We start from the raw sequence: 17,184 nt of genomic DNA on the forward strand, positions 1-17,184 counted from the left end.
CCCTGTCTCAAAAAACAAACAAACAAACAAAAAGTTCTAAGTCATAGTTAGAAAATCTTACTTTGATTTCTATGAGAAGATAAAGTATTTTAAAATTTATTGCAAACACATTTGTTTTATATATAATTAATAAAGTCTTCAAATGTATTTATTAGGTAAATGTATCTGTTAAATGGCCTAGTTAGATATAAAGATGGGGAAATGGCTGGTACAGTGCTGCTTGTGCAAGCATGAAGCAGCTCGTGAAACTTGAGTTCGTGTCTCTGCTCCCCAGGAGGAAAACTATGCAGCATGCAACCCCCATAATCCTGTGGGAAACTGTGCAGGGCAGTTTGCAACCCCCATAATCCTGTGGAAAACTGTGCAGGGCAGCATGCAATCCCCGATAATCCCATGGATACTCTGCAGGGCAGCATGCAACCCCATAATCCAGTGGAAAACTGTGCAGGGCAGCATGCAACCCCATAGTCCCATGGAAAACTGTGCAGGGCAGCATGCAATCCCCATAATCCCATGGAAAACTGTGCAGGGCAGCATGCAATCCCCCATAATCCTGTGGAAAACTGTGCAGGGCAGCATGCAATCCCCGATAATCCCATGGATACTCTGCAGGGCAGCATGCAACCCCATAATCCAGTGGAAAATTGTGCAGGGCAGCATGCAACCCCATAGTCCCGTGGAAAACTGTGCAGGGCAGCATGCAATCCCCATAATCCCATGGAAAACTGTGCAGGGCAGCATGCAATCCCCCATAATCCCGTGGAAAACTGTGCAGGGCAGCATGCAGTCCCCATAATCCCATGGAAAACTATGCAGGGCAGCATGCAATCCCCCATAATCCCATGGAAAACTATGCAGGGCAGCATGCAATCCCCCATAATCTCATGGAAAACTATGCAGGGCAGCATGCAATCCCCCATAATCCTGTGGAAAACTGTGCAGGGCCGCATGCAATCCCCCATAATCCCAGTGCCAAAGAGGTGGAGGGCATACCTGCCTGCCAGTCATTAGTTAAGAGAGATCATGTCTCAAAAAATGAAGTGGAGAAGTAATGGAAGAAGACTCCTAGTATTGATTCCTGGCCTCCAGTTGCATATGTAAACACATGTACATGCATACGAATACACTATTTTGTACTTGTACAGTATAGTGTAGTTAGTATTCGGTGTTCATATCTTCTACCTCTCCTGAACACTATAATTATAGAAAGTATAATTGATTGGGTTAAATTAACACAGATTCTATTATTACACGGCCTAGAAGGTAAGAGAAGTTAGTTTTGTTGTGTAAGAGCAAGATACATGTTTGAAGTGAATTTGTATTCCTATTTGTTTGTTCCTTTCTTTCATTTATTGGCTGTCACTGAGCACTGGGTGTCAGGCACTGCTCAGCACTGAACATAAAGAGACACGGTGCCTGCCCTCTGGAAAGCACGGTCTATGACGTGTGCATGGGAATTTTGTGGTGTCTGGGGGGAACAATAAGTTATTTCTGCAGTAAGTGATATTTCCTTCTGAGTGTGAAGAACGACCCAGGAGTCAGACAAAGAGATAGAAATATTGGACCCATTGATCATCTCTTTTGTTCAATAGGTGAACAGCATTATGTCTAGTCTCAGCAGGGAACTAATGCTGTATCTATTTATGGCAGTGGATAGAACACACAAAAATGTCTGCTGTCACGGAGTGCTTACTGAGGAGGCACACAGTAACTGTGGTAAATAGCAGAGCACCCAGGGATCTAAGTGTGTAGTCACGTCCAAAGGAGGGCCACGCCAGAGGCATGTCTAGTGCTGAAAGTGGGGGGCTTGCGGTGCTGGGGGGGTTGCTGGGGGAGGCTTCTGTGAGACGAGAGACCTGAAGTGAGGAGGGTGTGAGCTGTGGCAGCATCAGGGGTAATTCTCGGAAGCAAGAGGAGCTGATTGGAGTGGTGTGAGCAATAATAGTTCAAAGGAACGTGGTCACAGAGATTACATGGCTCAGAACATGTGGAAGGTCATAGGTAGTTTTAAAGTCTTAATTTTATTTTTGTCTTTTTGAATAAAATGAGAAATGGGAAGGTTCTCAGGACTCTAGCTGCTGTATTGTGTACACTGAGGAGAACATTAGGAAGACATAGCTGGAGATTACAATAATGCAGACAGAAACGGTGTTTGACCTGGACTGGGAACAGACTGTGGGTAAAGCTCACTGCTGTGTTGACAGACAGATGTAGAACCTTGAGAGAGAAGGTAAGCATGGTCAAGGGGTTTTGTCTGGGCACCAAACTAAATGAAAACTGAGGATCTTGTTGGATTTGTCCACAGGGAGGTCTTTGACCGTGGTGGGAGAGATTTGGATAGAGAAGGTGGAATGAGCGCCAGACGGGGAGGTTTCAAGAGAGAAAGAACTAGATTATGTGACTGTAGCTACTACCCTGTGACTTCACGGTTAAGGGAGGAAAGAAATGGAGCAAGAGGCTTTCCGATAGTCTCTCCAAGTTAGTGCTGTTCATCTGGTGTATAGAGCTGGCTGGAACTCTGTGCAGGGGAGAACAGGGTTCAGGTGACTTACTTAGTCCCCCATTCCCCACTCACAGTGCATATAAATACATCTTGTGGCACAGATTGTTAGAAGGTCTTATTAATAAAAACAAACCTGGTGCCAGTTATTGGGGTGAACGCTGGAAGGTCAGAGAAGCAGAACAAGCCACAGTTTCCTCATCTTGCCAGTTTCCTCAGACTGGAAACCTCTGAGTCCTCATCCCAATGAATCTCAGCTGAACTGTTGCTCCAAAGCCTAAAAGCTTAACCAGGCTCTAGTTCCTGGTCCTCATACTTTATATACCTTTCTGCCATGGTTTCCTGGGATTAAATGCCTGGCTGTTTTCCCTGTTTTCTCTGTGAGTTCAAGGTGGATCTCTGCCTTTGGAATGCTGGATTAAAGGCGTGTGTGCCTTTTTTCTGGCCTCTATTTCTATTTCTGTTCTGACCCCAGATAAGTTTATTGGGGTGCACAACATATCAACCACATTTCCCCTTTTTTTTGTCTAAAATTTAAAAAAGCTTATAACTAATAAAATAAAAACTATGTCCAATAAGTATATACAACATATACAGTCAAGAATTACATTAACAATGCCCAGTCCATTAACATTTGACAAATTCAGACAAAAACTTTCACTTCTTATCCTATTTAAAACAAGTAGATTTAATAATCTCCCTTTTTATCTTATATAAATATTCTTTTTTTGAGTAGACCCAAAAATCTACCTTTTATCTTATCATTTCTGTATCTTCCTTTTTTTCAGAGTAGATTCAGTGATCTACTCTTTTCTATATCTTCTTTTTAAAAAACAAAAAACAAAAACAAAAACAAAAAAAGAACTCTGAGGCTGGGCAGTAGTGGTTGCACGCTTTAATCCCAGCAATCTCAGCACTCCCGAGGCAGAGCCAGGCGGATCTCTGTGAGTTCAAGGCCAGCCTGGTTTACAGAGTTAGTTCCAGGAAAAGCTACATAGAGAAACCCTGTCTTGAAAAACAATAACAAAAAAACAAGAACCCTGTATCTAATCTCCTTTGTTAGCTTTTTTTTTTTTTTTTGACCATTAACAATTACCTTGTAACCAACCATCATAAACAATAACAATGATCCATAAGCCACTAAACGACCAAAAAACACCCACCCCACCTCTTGGGAATGTGGGTGTCATTTTCTTAAAATTACTTCGTGCTTTCTGGGGGGCGAAGTCATCTTTAGGGAATCCTGAAAAGAAAATTTTTGGTTAAATGTCAAGTCCTGGGAGAGGCAGCTGTATCATTTGTGGTCTAGTCTCTGCATGATGGGAAAATGTAGGGCTTGTCTCAAGTCCTTGTTCGAGTAGTCTGTGAATCTGAATCATTTCAGCTAGTCATCTCGAAATTGTCCTGAGCAGTTTGTAGTCCAAAGTCGATCTTTCTGTGGTGTTAATCTGCTTAATGGCTTTACCTTAGTTCATGCGAAATCATCTTTGTAGGATCCCATCATCCTTTTGAAGATTTTTAAAGTTGCTGTTAGGCGTGGTCATGGTTCCCTGCAGATTTTTTTTTTTTTTTTTTTTGTCTTCTCTGTGGTTTGGAGCAATCACAGTCTGATAAATATCTGTCTCTGGGAACCACAAATGTTCTAACCTAGAAGCAAATATCTTTATCTTCACAGCAATTTCTCCCCACCATTTGTCTTGCCAAACTTTTCCAAACTGACCTTTTGCCAATGCTTTCCTGTAACACGATGGTCCTGGCAATTCTTCTCTGAACAAGCAGCAGTAAACCTTTCATCCCAGGTAGCAGCAGCACTGCAGTCACCAACAGGATGAAAAGAAGCCGGCAACTCGGAGCAGCAGCTGCTGCCTCCATGGTCCCACCACCTTCTGTGGCTCTGCCCTGGCCACAGCTTCCCCTTAGCAAGCCTCCCAGGCTGGCCTCAAATTTGGGATCTTCCTGCCCCTCCCTCCTTCAAATCCCACCAGCGTGTTCTACCACAACCGGCTAAGGGTAGCTTGGGTCTGAGCTGGGCCACAAGCAAGTAGCTTTTTCTCATATTCGTACCATGAACATTGGGTGACAGATGTAGCACGAATTGTTAGACGGTCTTATTAATAAAAACAGACCGTGCTAATTATTGGGGTGAATGCTGGAAGATCAGAGAAGCAGAACAAGCCACAGCCACCTCACCTTGCCAATTCCTCAGCTGATTCTGTTTCCTCAGACTGGAAGCCTCTGAGTCCTCATTCAGAATGGATCTCAGCTGCTAAGAAGCCTAAAAGCTTAACCAGGTTCTAGTTCCTGGTCCTCATGCCTAGTATACCTTTCTGCTTTACTTCCTGGGATTAAAGGCGTGTATCAACCTTGCCTGGCCTTTCCACTGTGACTTTGAACTCAGAGATCCAAATGCTAGGATTAAAGGTGTGTGTGCCACCATTTTCTGGCCTCTATGTCTATCTAGTGGATGTTCTGTTCTCTGACCCCCAGATAAATTTACTGGGGTGTACAATGTATCGACCACAACATCTCTCCTGAAGATTATAAGTAAAGGATGGGCAAGGGGCCAGGAAAAGCCTCATTGAAACAGGAAAAGTCTGAACTAAATACAGTAAGTATAGTTCTATATAACACGAACCTTTTTTCAAGAGAGTTAAATTGTTTATTGATTACACAAGATAATGGATGATACACAAGCTTCATTCCCATCTGTTATTTTATTTGACACCATCATTCAATTTTGATATTGCGTAGGGTGTGCCCACAACCATTTTATTGTAACCAAACTGTGACTTTGCTTGGATGACCCTTTTAATGGCAAAACTCATTAAAGTCCCAACAGTAACTGGCAGTTTAGCTACACCAAGGTTTTTGAAGAAGATGGCTTCTCCACCCAAACAATTATAAATTCCAAATGGAACTTGGCACCACCCTGAAGGAATTCTAACTTCACACTGCTGGGGAAGTTGACCAAGATGGCTTCAGAGTAGACTAACTTTACACAGCACATTTCAAAAAAAGAAAAGACATTTATTCAGCGTCATGACCAGATTATTTATATTTAGCAATCAAGAGCGTGGGGGAAAAAAGGTCTACAGTAAAAACCCTTTGTTGGAATGCCTTATACCTTTCCACAGAACAGAAACTAAAATAACCTGTCTTACAATTAGTCACAAGTACAGTCCTGGAGGTTTTCTGCCCATTCTCGGGCTCTCCTCTCCTGCTCCGCTTTGTTTCCTGGCTATAATTAGAACCTCCTGCCACTGCCATAGCTGCTGCTGCTGGAACCACCGTAGCCACCTTGGTTCCATGGTTCAGCAAAGTACTGGCCGTGACCACCTCCATAAGGGCCAGAACTCCTGCCTCCAAAGTGTCCTCCCTTCACTGGTCCAAAGTTTGAAGACAGATTGTTGTAAAAGCCAAAATCACTGTAGCTTCCACCACCTCCTCCAAAATGGCTTCCATCATTACCAAATCCATTATAGCCATCCCCACTGCCACCATATCCACCACCACCACCACCACCACCACAGCTGCCGCCGAAGCCACCACGACCACTAAAGTTTCCCCCTCGACCAAAATTGTCATTACCACCAAAACCGCCTCCTTGACCATCACCAAAGTTTCCAGAACCACTAAGACCTCTTTGGCTGGACGAAGCACCAGCCATCTCCTGCTTTGACAGGGCTTTTCTGACTTCACAGTTGTGGCCATTTACAGTATGGTATTTCTGAGTAACAATCTTGTCCACAGAGTCATGGTCATCAAAGGTGACAAAAGCAAACCCCCTCTTTTTCCCACTGCCTCTGTCTGTCATGATCTCAATCACTTCAACTCTTCCATACTGCTCAAAATAATCTCGCAGGTGATGTTCTTCAGTGTCTTCTTTAATGCCGCCAACAAAGATCTTTTTCACAGTTAAGTGGGCACCAGGTCTCCGAGATTCTTCTCTCGACACGGCTCTCTTAGGTTCCACAACTCTTCCGTCCACCTTGTGTGGTCTGGCGTTCATGGCGGCATCCACCTCCTCCACAGTGGTGTATGTGACAAACCCAAAGCCCCTGGGTCGCTTGGTGTTTGGATCTCTCATGACCACGCAGTCCGTGAGTGTTCCCCATTGCTCAAAATGGCTCCTCAGGCTCTCGTCGGTTGTTTCGGAGCTCAGCCCTCCAATGAAGAGCTTCCGCAGCTGTTCCGGCTGCTTGGGAGACTCTGACTTAGACATGACAGCAGGGAAACGAGAGCCTTCAGCTTTCCTCAGCGCGTCAGCAGGCAGAAAGGAGTAAGCCAAGGAACGTACCCTGTAACATGAATTGTAAAAGGTCTTATTGATAAGGAAATCCAGAACCAGATATTGGGGTGAACGCTGAAAGATCAGAGAAGCAGAACAAGCCACAGCCACCTTACCTCACCAATTCCTCAGCCAGTCCTGTTTGCACGAATCCTCAGACTTGAAAACCTCTCAGGGTCTCAGTTGAATTGCTGCTAAAATGTGTCTAGTTCCTCTCTCCTCATGCCTTATATACCTTTCTGCTTCCTGTCATCACTACCTGAGATTAAAGGCGTGTGTCTTTCCCAAGTAAGCCGTGAGATCTTAAGTGCTGGGATTAAAGGTGTGTGCTACCACACCTGGCTCTGTTTCCAGTGTGGCCTTGAACTCATAGAGATCGAGATGGATATCTGCCTCCAGAGTGATAGGATTTAAAGGCGTGTGTGCCACCATTTTCTGGCCTCTTTGTCTAGCTAGTGGCTGGCTCTGTCCTTGATCCCCAGATAAGTGTTATTTGTTAGAGCACAAGTAAAATATCACCACAGTTCTATTCTTTCATACATTTATAAAATAATTACGGGAACATGGTGAGAGTTGCCTGACCCAAACAGAGTTTGGAAAAGAGAGGTTATAGGAGACTTCTTAGACATGGCACCCTGAGTCACTGGCCTGTGTCTCTGGGATAGGAATAGGGATGATAATAGAAGGAGATTCCAGGTAAAAACTGCATGGACCTGGGGCTGGAGAGATGGCTCAGAGGTTAAGAGCACTGGCTGCTCTTCCAGAGGACTGGGGTTCAATTCCCAGCACCCACATGGCAGCTCACAACTGTAACTCCAGTTCCAGGGGATCTGACACTCTCACACAGACATACATGCAAGCAAAACACCAATGTGCATAAAATAGAAATAAATAAATTATTTTAAAAGTTGCACGGGCAAGGATACTGTAGCTAGTATGAATTAAACTGTTAATTTTGCTGGAACTTAAAACCTAAAGAAAATAGCCGGGTGGTGGCGCACACCTTTAATCCCAGCACTTGGGAGGCAGAGCCAGGCAGATCTCTGAGTTGGAGGCCAGCCTGGTCTAAAGAGAGAGCTCCATGACAGGCACCAAAACTACCCAGAGAGATCCTGTCTCGAAAAAAACCATAAATAAATAAATAAGTAAGTAAATAAATAAGTAAATAAATAAATAAATAAATACCTAAAGAAAATAATGTGGATGAGTAGAGATATTAGATACGCATTTAAAATAAACTGATAACTTTGCTCAGCATAATTTCAATAAAGTGATAGAAATGAAATATGTATAACTGAATAAATGAGAGATATGTGAGACTTAGTAAAATAAGTATAAATTATTTTTGAAACTTCAATGTGAGTTATATGAAGAGTGAGTAGAAACTAGAGGGGAACTTGTTTTAGGGAGGATTTTGAGAAACAGATCTGAATAGGTTTCTTGTTCATGAGAAAGACTGATATACAGTGTCTTTGCAAGAAGAGAAGTAACTAAAGGAATGGGATGATAAGAAGCTATGGTACCACACAGTGAGAAATATATTTGAGCTTCTCCACTGAGGCATGAAGGAAGGAAATGTGGCACCTTCAGAGAAAGGAGGTAAATAACGGGAAAAGAGTGTGAAGTCAAGGCGGGTCACGTGTGAAATACTACCTATCGGTGTAATTAGAAGTGCCAGCTCTGTCAGGCAGTGGGCATTGAGAGTTGGGGGAGAGTGTGGACGCTCTAAGGAATTGTGGAGAAAGTTGCAGGGGAGGGCCTTGTCCCAACAAAAAAGATTGAAATGGAGATTGGAACTCCGGTGCTTTTAGTGGCCCAACTCTGGAGATTTGTGCTTATTCTAGAAACGTTCAGAAGTGCGGGAGTGAAGAAACAGCTCGCAGTATGATCCAGAGGGGGTACTTTGTGGGGTTACCGGGGATATTTTGAGGTGACAGGAAATGAAGGATGTGGGTGCAAGAATAGTTTGTCTCCACTTATGAGGTTTAGAAAGAAAAGCTAGGAAGTGGAATGTGTTGATATTGTGTTCCCCAAAATATTGTGCACCCGAATAAATTTATCTGGGGTCAAACAACAGAACAGCCACTAGATAGACATAGAGGCCAGAAAATGGTGGCACACACACCTTTAATCCTAGCATTTCAGAGTCAGAGGTCCATCTGAATCTCTGAGTTCAAAGCCACACTGGGAACAGCCAGGCATGGTGACACATGCCTTCAATCTCAGGAAGTGATGGCAGGAAGCAGAAATGTATGTAAGGTGTAAGGACCGGGAGCTAGAGGCTGGTTAAGCTTTTAGGCCTTTTAGCAGCACTTCAGCTGAGATTCGTTAGGGTGAGGACTCAGGCTTCCAGTCTGAGGAAACAGGATCAGCTGAGGAATTGGCGAGGTGAGGTGGCTGTGGCTTGTTCTGCTTCTCTGATCTTCCAGCATTCACCCCAGTACCTGGCTCCGGGTTTGTTTTTATTAATAAGACCTTCTTACAGTCCGTGCTGCAGTGGGTCACTAGGACATTGAAGTGACAGCGTTGGAGACGAGGTCCTGGAATGGGAAGATGGGAAGTTGTGGTCAGAGTAAGACAGTCATAATAGCTCTCATCATTTCAGGTTATTACGAAAATCCGTGTGTGGGTGAGTGCACCATAGAACGAGTTCAGCCCAGGAATGGAGGTGGCTGCATCTTAATGCTGTGTGCATTTTATATTCTGTCCAGAATTGGCAGAAAATGAGACAAGACAGTGGCCAAGCTGGGTGGTGGGCGCACGCCTGTAATCCCAGCACTCAAGAGGCAGAGCCAGGCGGACCTCTGTGAGTTCCAGGCCAGCCTGGGCTACAGAGTGAGTTCCAAAGCTACACATAGAAACCCTGTCTTGAAAAACCAAAAAAGCTGGGCGTGGTAATGCACGCCTTTAGTCCCAGCACTCAGGATGAGGCAGAGCCAGGTGGATCTCTGTGAGTCTGAGGCCAGCCTGGTCTACAGAGTGAGTTTCCAGGAAAGGCGCAAAGTCTGCACAGTGAAAACCAGATCCCAGTGCTGAGTGGGATCAGTGACCTCTGCAGAACACTCCGCCCTGGACCAGTGAAATGTGAGGGGTTCTTGGTGTCAGCAACAGGAGACAAGAGCAACTAGACAGTGTGGTTTGTTATGACCGAAGCTTAGAGGAGTGAGAAGCGTGCTTGAAAGTGACTGAATTTTAAATGTATTAGTACTGGCACAAATCATTAAGCATGCTGGGTGTCTACTTGTCACTAACATTGGGTGGGCTGCTGTAAAACTAGGGCTTTCATTCTGGGCAAAACCTGTCCGAGTTCCAGGCCAGCCTGGGCTACAGAGTGAGTTCCAGGACAGGCTCCAAAGCTACACAGAGAAACCCTTGTCTCAAAAAATTAAAAAAAAAAAAAAAAAGATGGCTGCAGAGCCAAAGGCATTTGACTGGGTGCCTGAGAGAGTGGATGTTGTGGATGTGATTTATTTTAGGATGCTGTGCGGACCGTTAGGAAGAAGAGGGCTTGCCTGATTTAGAAGAGTCCTGCTGGGTGTAGAAGTGAGCTTGCATGAGTGGGCATGTGTGACAGTGCAATGATTTGCAGGGAGGGGATGGTTCAAGACAGGGCTTCTGTGGCCTGGAACTCACTCTGTAGCCCAGGCTGGGCTCCAACTCAAGAGATCTGCCTGCGTCTGCCTCCGGAGTGCTAGTAATGAAGGTGTGCGCCGCAGCCGCCGCTGCCGCCACCTCCACCTCCACCACCACCACGGCTGTGGTGGTTTTTCACTCAGGTTTATTCTAGAGCATCTGTGTCATATATGTCTTGGATTATATATCAGTGAATAATAAAGATAAGATGCTCATTTATGTAGCCTATGTTCTAATAGGAGGTAGAAGGGGATGAATAAACATGTGATAAATAAGTAAGCTGTAATGTGTTAGAGGTAAGTGCAATGCAGTGGAAAGCCAGTGTGTGGAGTATCAGAAAGGCTGCAGTTGGAGATATAATGCCAGGGCCCCTTGATCTAGAAGGTGACAGTTGAGCAAACATTGAAGAGGAGGGAGGGAATCATTTAAGGCTGCAGGCTCTTTAGTGCAAAGGCTCTGAGGAGGCATGTGCTTGGAGCAGTCTTTGAGTAAGCCCCATGTGTCTGAAAAGGATCAGAAGCATAGGAAATAAGCCAGAGTATTGGGAAAGGTGTGATGTAAACTTTTTTGTTAAATTTATGCTTGTAAATAATATAGATTTTTGTTATTAAATGTGTGCTTTTAATTAATTTGCCACAATAAAGTGTAATCATTTGTTTGTTTGTTTTTTTGAGACAGGGTTTCTCTGTGTAGCTTTCCTGGAAATCACTTGGTAGCCCAGGCTGGCCTCGAACTCACAGAGATCCACCTGCCTCTGCCTCCCGAGTGCTGGGATTAAACGCGTGCGCCACCACCGCCCGGCTCATTTTTAAAATGTAGGCCCAACACTTTGGATGATTAAAATTATCAGTCCTTTCATATTTATGGAATAACTTTTTAAATTTTCCATCCTTAAAAGAGTAGTTTTAATTCTTTACAGAACGATTTGGAGCAAGTGTTACGTCAGATTGGTGATAAGGACCAAAAGATCCAGAACCTGGAAGCTTTACTGCAGAAGAGTAAAGAAAACACTTCCTTACTCGAAAAGGAAAGAGAGGATCTGTACGCCAAAATCCAAGCTGGCGAAGGAGAGACGGCTGTACTTAACCAGCTGCAAGAGAAAAACCATACACTACAGCAACAAGTACGTTTGTAAACTGTTACTAGTTCTAAACTCTACTTAGATCCCTGGGAATTGTATGAAGTATTCATAAAAACCACTCATGATCCTGGCCTTTCTTGTTTTAAAATTTTATTTTTATATCATCATATTTAACATCAAGGTCATTGTGTATTGAAGGCAGTACCTGCTTTGACAAAAGATGCCCCAGGAGGTTATTTATTACCTGTGTGACAACAGGTGAATCTCTTCACCTAGGTCACTGGAAGAGTAGAGATGTGACTGATGGAATGAGAAACAAATTAGTAAGTCAAATGCAGTAATCAAATGCCACTTATTACTGAGTGTTACATAATATTTCAAACTCAACTGTTATTTATATTTTGATAATGTATTTGTCTTTGGATAATACATAGCTTTATAATGCTTTTAATAAATTATTATTCCAAAATTCTTATGCGGTTTAAGAGAAATGTACAAAAATTTTAACTGAGGCTGGGTGCAGCAGTGCACGCATTTAATCTCTGCACTCGGGAGGCAGAGACAGGCAGATATTTGTGAGTTCAATGCCAGGCTGGTCTACATATCAAGTTTCATGCCAATTAGGGCTATACAGTGATATTTTGACCAAAAATAAATAAATAACTGAAAATAATTTATAGCTGCTGATTTGGAAGGATTAAGTAATATATTGTTATTATCTAAATAATAAAGCATTTGAGATAGAGATTGAGTAGGTCATACCACTTTTCTAATTGAGGAGTTAAGAGTATAGCAGGAATTTCTACCAAGTGTCTGGCTAGCTCTTGCTTCTTTTCTGTTTTGTTTGAGCCTGGGATCTCCCAGACAACCAAGGCTGGCCTCCAGCATGTTCCTCTCTGGGCCTCACCTCCTGAATGCCACCATATCTGGCTACCTAAGACATGGTTTTGTTTTCGTTTTGTTTCTTGAGATGGGGACTCATTATTGTGGCTCTAGCTGGCCTGGAACTTAATTGTAGACCAAGCTTATCTCGAACTTGTTCTTCCTACTTCTGCCCCCTGAGAGTTGGGATTTTAGGTAAATGCCACCATGATTACCTCCAAGTTGGTTTTGAAGAATTGTTGTAAGGATTTCAGTAGCCTGGTTTTTATGAAGCATTCTGGGGGCTTTGGGTGAAGTCTAAATTCTATACTTAGCAGTGAACTGGAGCTCACAAAGAGATGCCCAGGCACAGCCAGTCCGAGGTGGAGGGCATGGCTGACTGACGTACCACACCTTACATGAGAAGTCCACAGAGTGAAGCTCCCATGTGCTACTTCTAACCGGAAGCAAAGATACATCCTGATAGGGCCCTGGGGAGCCACAAAAACATGACCTGCTACTGGGACAAAAAAGCGTTTTTGAAGACAACACAGTTAGTTCAGATTAGTCCCAGTAAGTGACCATAGGTTCCTGGATCTATGAAGCAGAAAAGTGTGAATACGCGGGGCCCTTCTCAACTCTTGAGCCCCCCTCCACCCTTGAGCACTTCTTTCTTCCCAGTAAGCTGTCCTCCTCCTGAGGGACTTGAAAGGCATGACTTTCTCTTTTATATTTCAGTGGTCGGTCGCTGGGATTTTCACCTAACCTGCATTATATATTTTTTAAATTCTAATAAAATTAGCCTTGCTCTTAAAAAATGAAACAAAACAAAACAAAAACCAAAGAAACTTGATAGAAATAGACCTTGAAATGAAAGATGCTGTAATCACCAGACGGATACTTTAAAATACCCCCTGGTGCTTATGGGTGTAAAGGACCAACCATAATAATGGGTCAAGAAGTGGAAATGAAGCCGAGAGGAGAGGACAGTGCCTCCGTGAGCAGCGAAGTCTTGTAGACCGACGAAGAGTAGTGAGCACCAGAGCAGAGTCCATTAAAATATAAAACTATAGATTTAACAAGCTCAACTCCCTGTACGTGCAAAGGAGTATCAAATGAGTTAGATTTCATCTAACTTAAATATTTGTTCTTGAAAAGTCAACATTGCAAAAGTAAAATAAAAACAAAGGATAGCTTGTCCATCTGACAACTTAGAGGTACCTGTAGTGTGCACAGAATTCTTGTTAATCGGATCAGGGACTGCTGGGAAGCGAGAATGTCTGCAGACAGGGTGCGTGTGAAAATAGTTTTGCGTAATGAAGGTATTCCTTACCTTGAGTGTGTCAGCAATTCAATGTGTATACCTTTATCAAATCAAATTTTATACTTCAGTTAGATGAATTTTATTGCATATAAGTTTTAGTTGAATAGAGATGATTTAAAAATAATATATCTAAATTTGATGTTGTTAAGATTTGGGATATTATATTGACTTATTATGAAAGAGATGAATAGTTTTACTGGAAAAGCTTGAAATTACCTATTCTAGAGCAGTTTAGTATTCTGATGGTGCTTACACCTGAGTCTCTTCCTTTTTGCTGTGATTTGCAAACGTTGTAATTAGACTCTCGCATATGTAATAGCTGACTCAACTAGCAGAGAAGCTGAAGAATCAGTCAGAAAGCCATAAGCAAGCTGAGGAGAACCTGCATGACCAGGTACAGGAGCAGAAGGCACATCTCCGAGCTGCACAAGACCGCGTGCTTTCCCTGGAAACCAGTATCAATGAACTGAGCAGCCAGCTGAATGAGAGCAAGGAGAAGGTCTCTCAGCTCGACGTACAGGTAATCTCTTGTTTGATGAGTGTGCATGCCAAAAGCACCAATTTTAGACCCTACGTGTTGCACATTCTTTTCACTTTACCTATTAGTGGAACATGAGACTACAAATTAAATTCTGTAGTTTCCTGAGGTTTCCTGTGTCCGCAGGTAGTTTTGTTCTTTCTCTATGCAAAGGTGATTTCTGTAATGTAACTTTTGATTCCTACTTCCACGGTACTTCCTAGTAGGATGGTCAGCACAGTGAGAAGGGAAAACCACACGTTCAGTGTGTACGAGCACATCGTGAGCCTGCTCCTAATGCCTTACTCTTGGAAGGGCTTTAATGCATAAGTTGCAACTGTGTAGGCTGCAGCATGGCAGGATCTCTGATCTTCAGACATTCAAAGGGACTGGAGATGGGCTGGGTTTGGTTTTTTTTTTTGTTTTTTCCGTTGGACCCCTCTGAGGTAATAGTGGAGCTATTACTCAGTTCTCTCAAATCTTCACATATTACGTGACTTTGGAAACTGTCACATATAATTTGAAGCATTTCATGAATTTTCAGTTCCTCAGAAAGATGAACTGCTATATGTAAATGAAGCTGATTTGCACAAAAGTAAGTTTTTCCCAGACTGGTATGTGTGTGTGTCAGAACATGTAATTCACTTTGAACTCAGGATAGAGATACACCTTATCAAACATTATTTCTGTGAAGATCAAGATTGAGTTACTGAGAAATAAGTATCTGGAGATTTTCCTTTCTGCTTGAAATTATGGTTACCATGTATATTTTAGATTTTTGTGTTTGCTGATCCTCTCTTGACTTAGTTAAATAAATATCGTTTTAACTCTTCTAAAATATTTTAATTTCAAATATATTTATATTTTTTTCTTTTTGCTTTTCTTACTAGAAGTGAATTGTGCTAAAGTTATCTCAGTACTTATAAATGCCACTTTTGATAAAGAAGGTACAACTTTTAGCTCATTTGACCCTTTCAAAACTTATTATGGAAAGCCTGAGGTTTTAAATGTGTAATTTCTTGGCTTTTAATGGGCATCATAAATAGAACTCTTTATATGCTCTGAAGAGGGTGAATGTTAAGCATACTTCTGGTTTGTGTTTATTGTGTGGACCCCATACTGAAGGTCTTGATCTGTGGAGCCATTCTTTTCTATGGCATAGTTCAGTTTATTGTAATACTGGTAAACTTTGACATTTCTTTCTGAAAAATACCGTGGCCTCCCCGAGGGGAAAAAAGTATACAATTTATGTGCTGTTTTGAGATAGGGCCTAAGCATGTAGCATGGACTGAAACTCACAGACCATTCATTTGCCTTTGCCTCTTGCTTGTTGGGTCACAGACCTGTATCCCCAGTCCTGGAACCATTTTTTTTCACCAAGGGCACACCTGATGTTTTGGTACCCCGGAGGAACAGCTTTTCCTTGCTCTGTCCATCCCTAGGGGTCTTCCCTCATCCCCTTCTGTTTGCGGGGGTTTCACACATGCATTTTTCAGTGTCTCACTTACACTTTTCTATCAAAGAACCTAATGTTTGAATAGTTTTGTGATGAAACTAATGTGCCTTAAGAAAGGGAAAGACAACAGTTAAATATGGAATTCAGTAATTTGTACATTTTGTTTCAGATTAAAGCCAAAACTGAATTATTACTATCAGCAGAAGCAGCAAAAACTACTCAAAGAGCTGATCTTCAGAATCATTTGGACACGGCTCAAAATGCATTACAAGATAAACAGCAGGTAGGAAATCTGGTCATGTCACATTAAAACCTCGTGTGTGCTGTAGTTAAATTGATTGCTGATTTGTTAAGATGAAGACCGGCTTTATATAATTTGGGATAGGCTTTCATACTCTCTTTTTCAGAGTTTTCAGAACCAGTTGAGCAGGTCAGAGAGATGGATGTAAAAATACCATCTGTTTTTTATAAAACTAGTGTGCAGGTGTGGCTGGGCTTCCTAATAGCGTATTGTGTATTCCGGCTAGCCTCGGCCATAGTCAGAGATGAAATATTACTTCCACTATGGGACTGTGCCTTTTCATGTGAAGGGACAGTGGTTGAGGTAGACGCCAGGCTGCCTGTGACCCGGATGTACTTTTACGGAAGAACAGGAAAAGGATGCTGCTCTCCTTCCCAGTTCTAAGAGTCGCTCCTTTCTTGGCGGTTGGAGGGAGTGAGGATGCTTTGATGACAACTTCCTTAATGGAACTTCTGCTTCAGGGTCAGTGTCAGAGTGCTAGAGGCCTTCCTCACACTTTGTTAGGGGAGTTCTTAGAATATGCTCACTCAAAATAATACTGAAGGCCCATTTTGAAAAGAGAAGTCAGAAATGTATCCAATTCCAAAAGCAAAACAGTTTCCTGTGTTTACCCTTTTATTCTAATTCAGTCTTTCTCCTTAAGTAGAAATGTTTTCTATTTGATTTGTTCCGTATCATTCCAGATCTTTGTAACCACTGAAAACATGTATAGTTACGTGTTTTGGTTGTTGTACACATACTAATATTTTCCTTCACACACATGTGGTTCTGGTACTTGTGTGTACTTGCATCTGGAAAAAAATGTGTTTTGCCAAGTATGAGGTCAGAGTTGGAAATGATAACATGAAAATATTTATAAGAGCAACCATATAATGGTGTAGTCTTTATCTATCTGAATATTACCAAGAGCATATGTGAGCAAACAGAAAAGCAATTTCTGGCATGTGCTTGATGAGGTGTTAATATCCTTGTTATTTAAAACACTGTAAGAAGAAAGTGAACCACCAAGGAGATTCAGGCTGAGCACCATGTATCTAAAATTACCTCCTACAAAACTTTCTGAGCCACAGTGATGGATTTAGAGCATATGGAATCACAAGTTTTTGAGTAAGGATTATTAATCTGTGAGATCTGTTTTCCAAACCTGAAGTCTCAAAAATTCTGGTTGTAAGCATTTCATATATAGGGAATACTCCACTTGTATACAGATATAAAACTGTATT

The 17,184-nt window shown here is 42.4% G+C and overlaps 2 protein-coding genes across 2 annotated transcripts in view; one reads left to right on the forward strand and one right to left on the reverse strand.

Annotated features, from left to right (window-relative positions):
* Eea1 (early endosome antigen 1) overlaps positions 1-17,184 on the forward strand; it is a 118,375-nt gene that overhangs the window by 75,146 nt on the left and 26,045 nt on the right. The window contains exons 14-16 of the mRNA XM_036169605.1: positions 11,341-11,544; positions 14,007-14,207; positions 15,830-15,943. Coding sequence (XP_036025498.1) covers positions 11,341-11,544; positions 14,007-14,207; positions 15,830-15,943 — 519 coding nt within the window. The remainder of the gene's footprint in view (positions 1-11,340; positions 11,545-14,006; positions 14,208-15,829; positions 15,944-17,184) is intronic.
* Positions 5,721-6,722, reverse strand: LOC118570890 (heterogeneous nuclear ribonucleoprotein A1-like). Its single transcript, XM_036169606.1, has one exon. The coding sequence runs from the start codon at positions 6,720-6,722 to the stop codon at positions 5,745-5,747; it is 978 nt and encodes a 325-aa protein (XP_036025499.1). The 3' UTR covers positions 5,721-5,744.

The sequence above is a fragment of the Onychomys torridus genome, chromosome 20, assembly GCF_903995425.1.
Source record: "Onychomys torridus chromosome 20, mOncTor1.1, whole genome shotgun sequence".
NCBI classification, from domain to species: domain Eukaryota; kingdom Metazoa; phylum Chordata; class Mammalia; order Rodentia; family Cricetidae; genus Onychomys; species Onychomys torridus.

Bases quoted from the DNA above. Each gene is read 5' to 3' on its own strand.
- LOC118570890 (XM_036169606.1), bottom strand. From the start codon at position 6,722: ATGTCTAAGTCAGAGTCTCCCAAGCAGCCGGAACAGCTGCGGAAGCTC.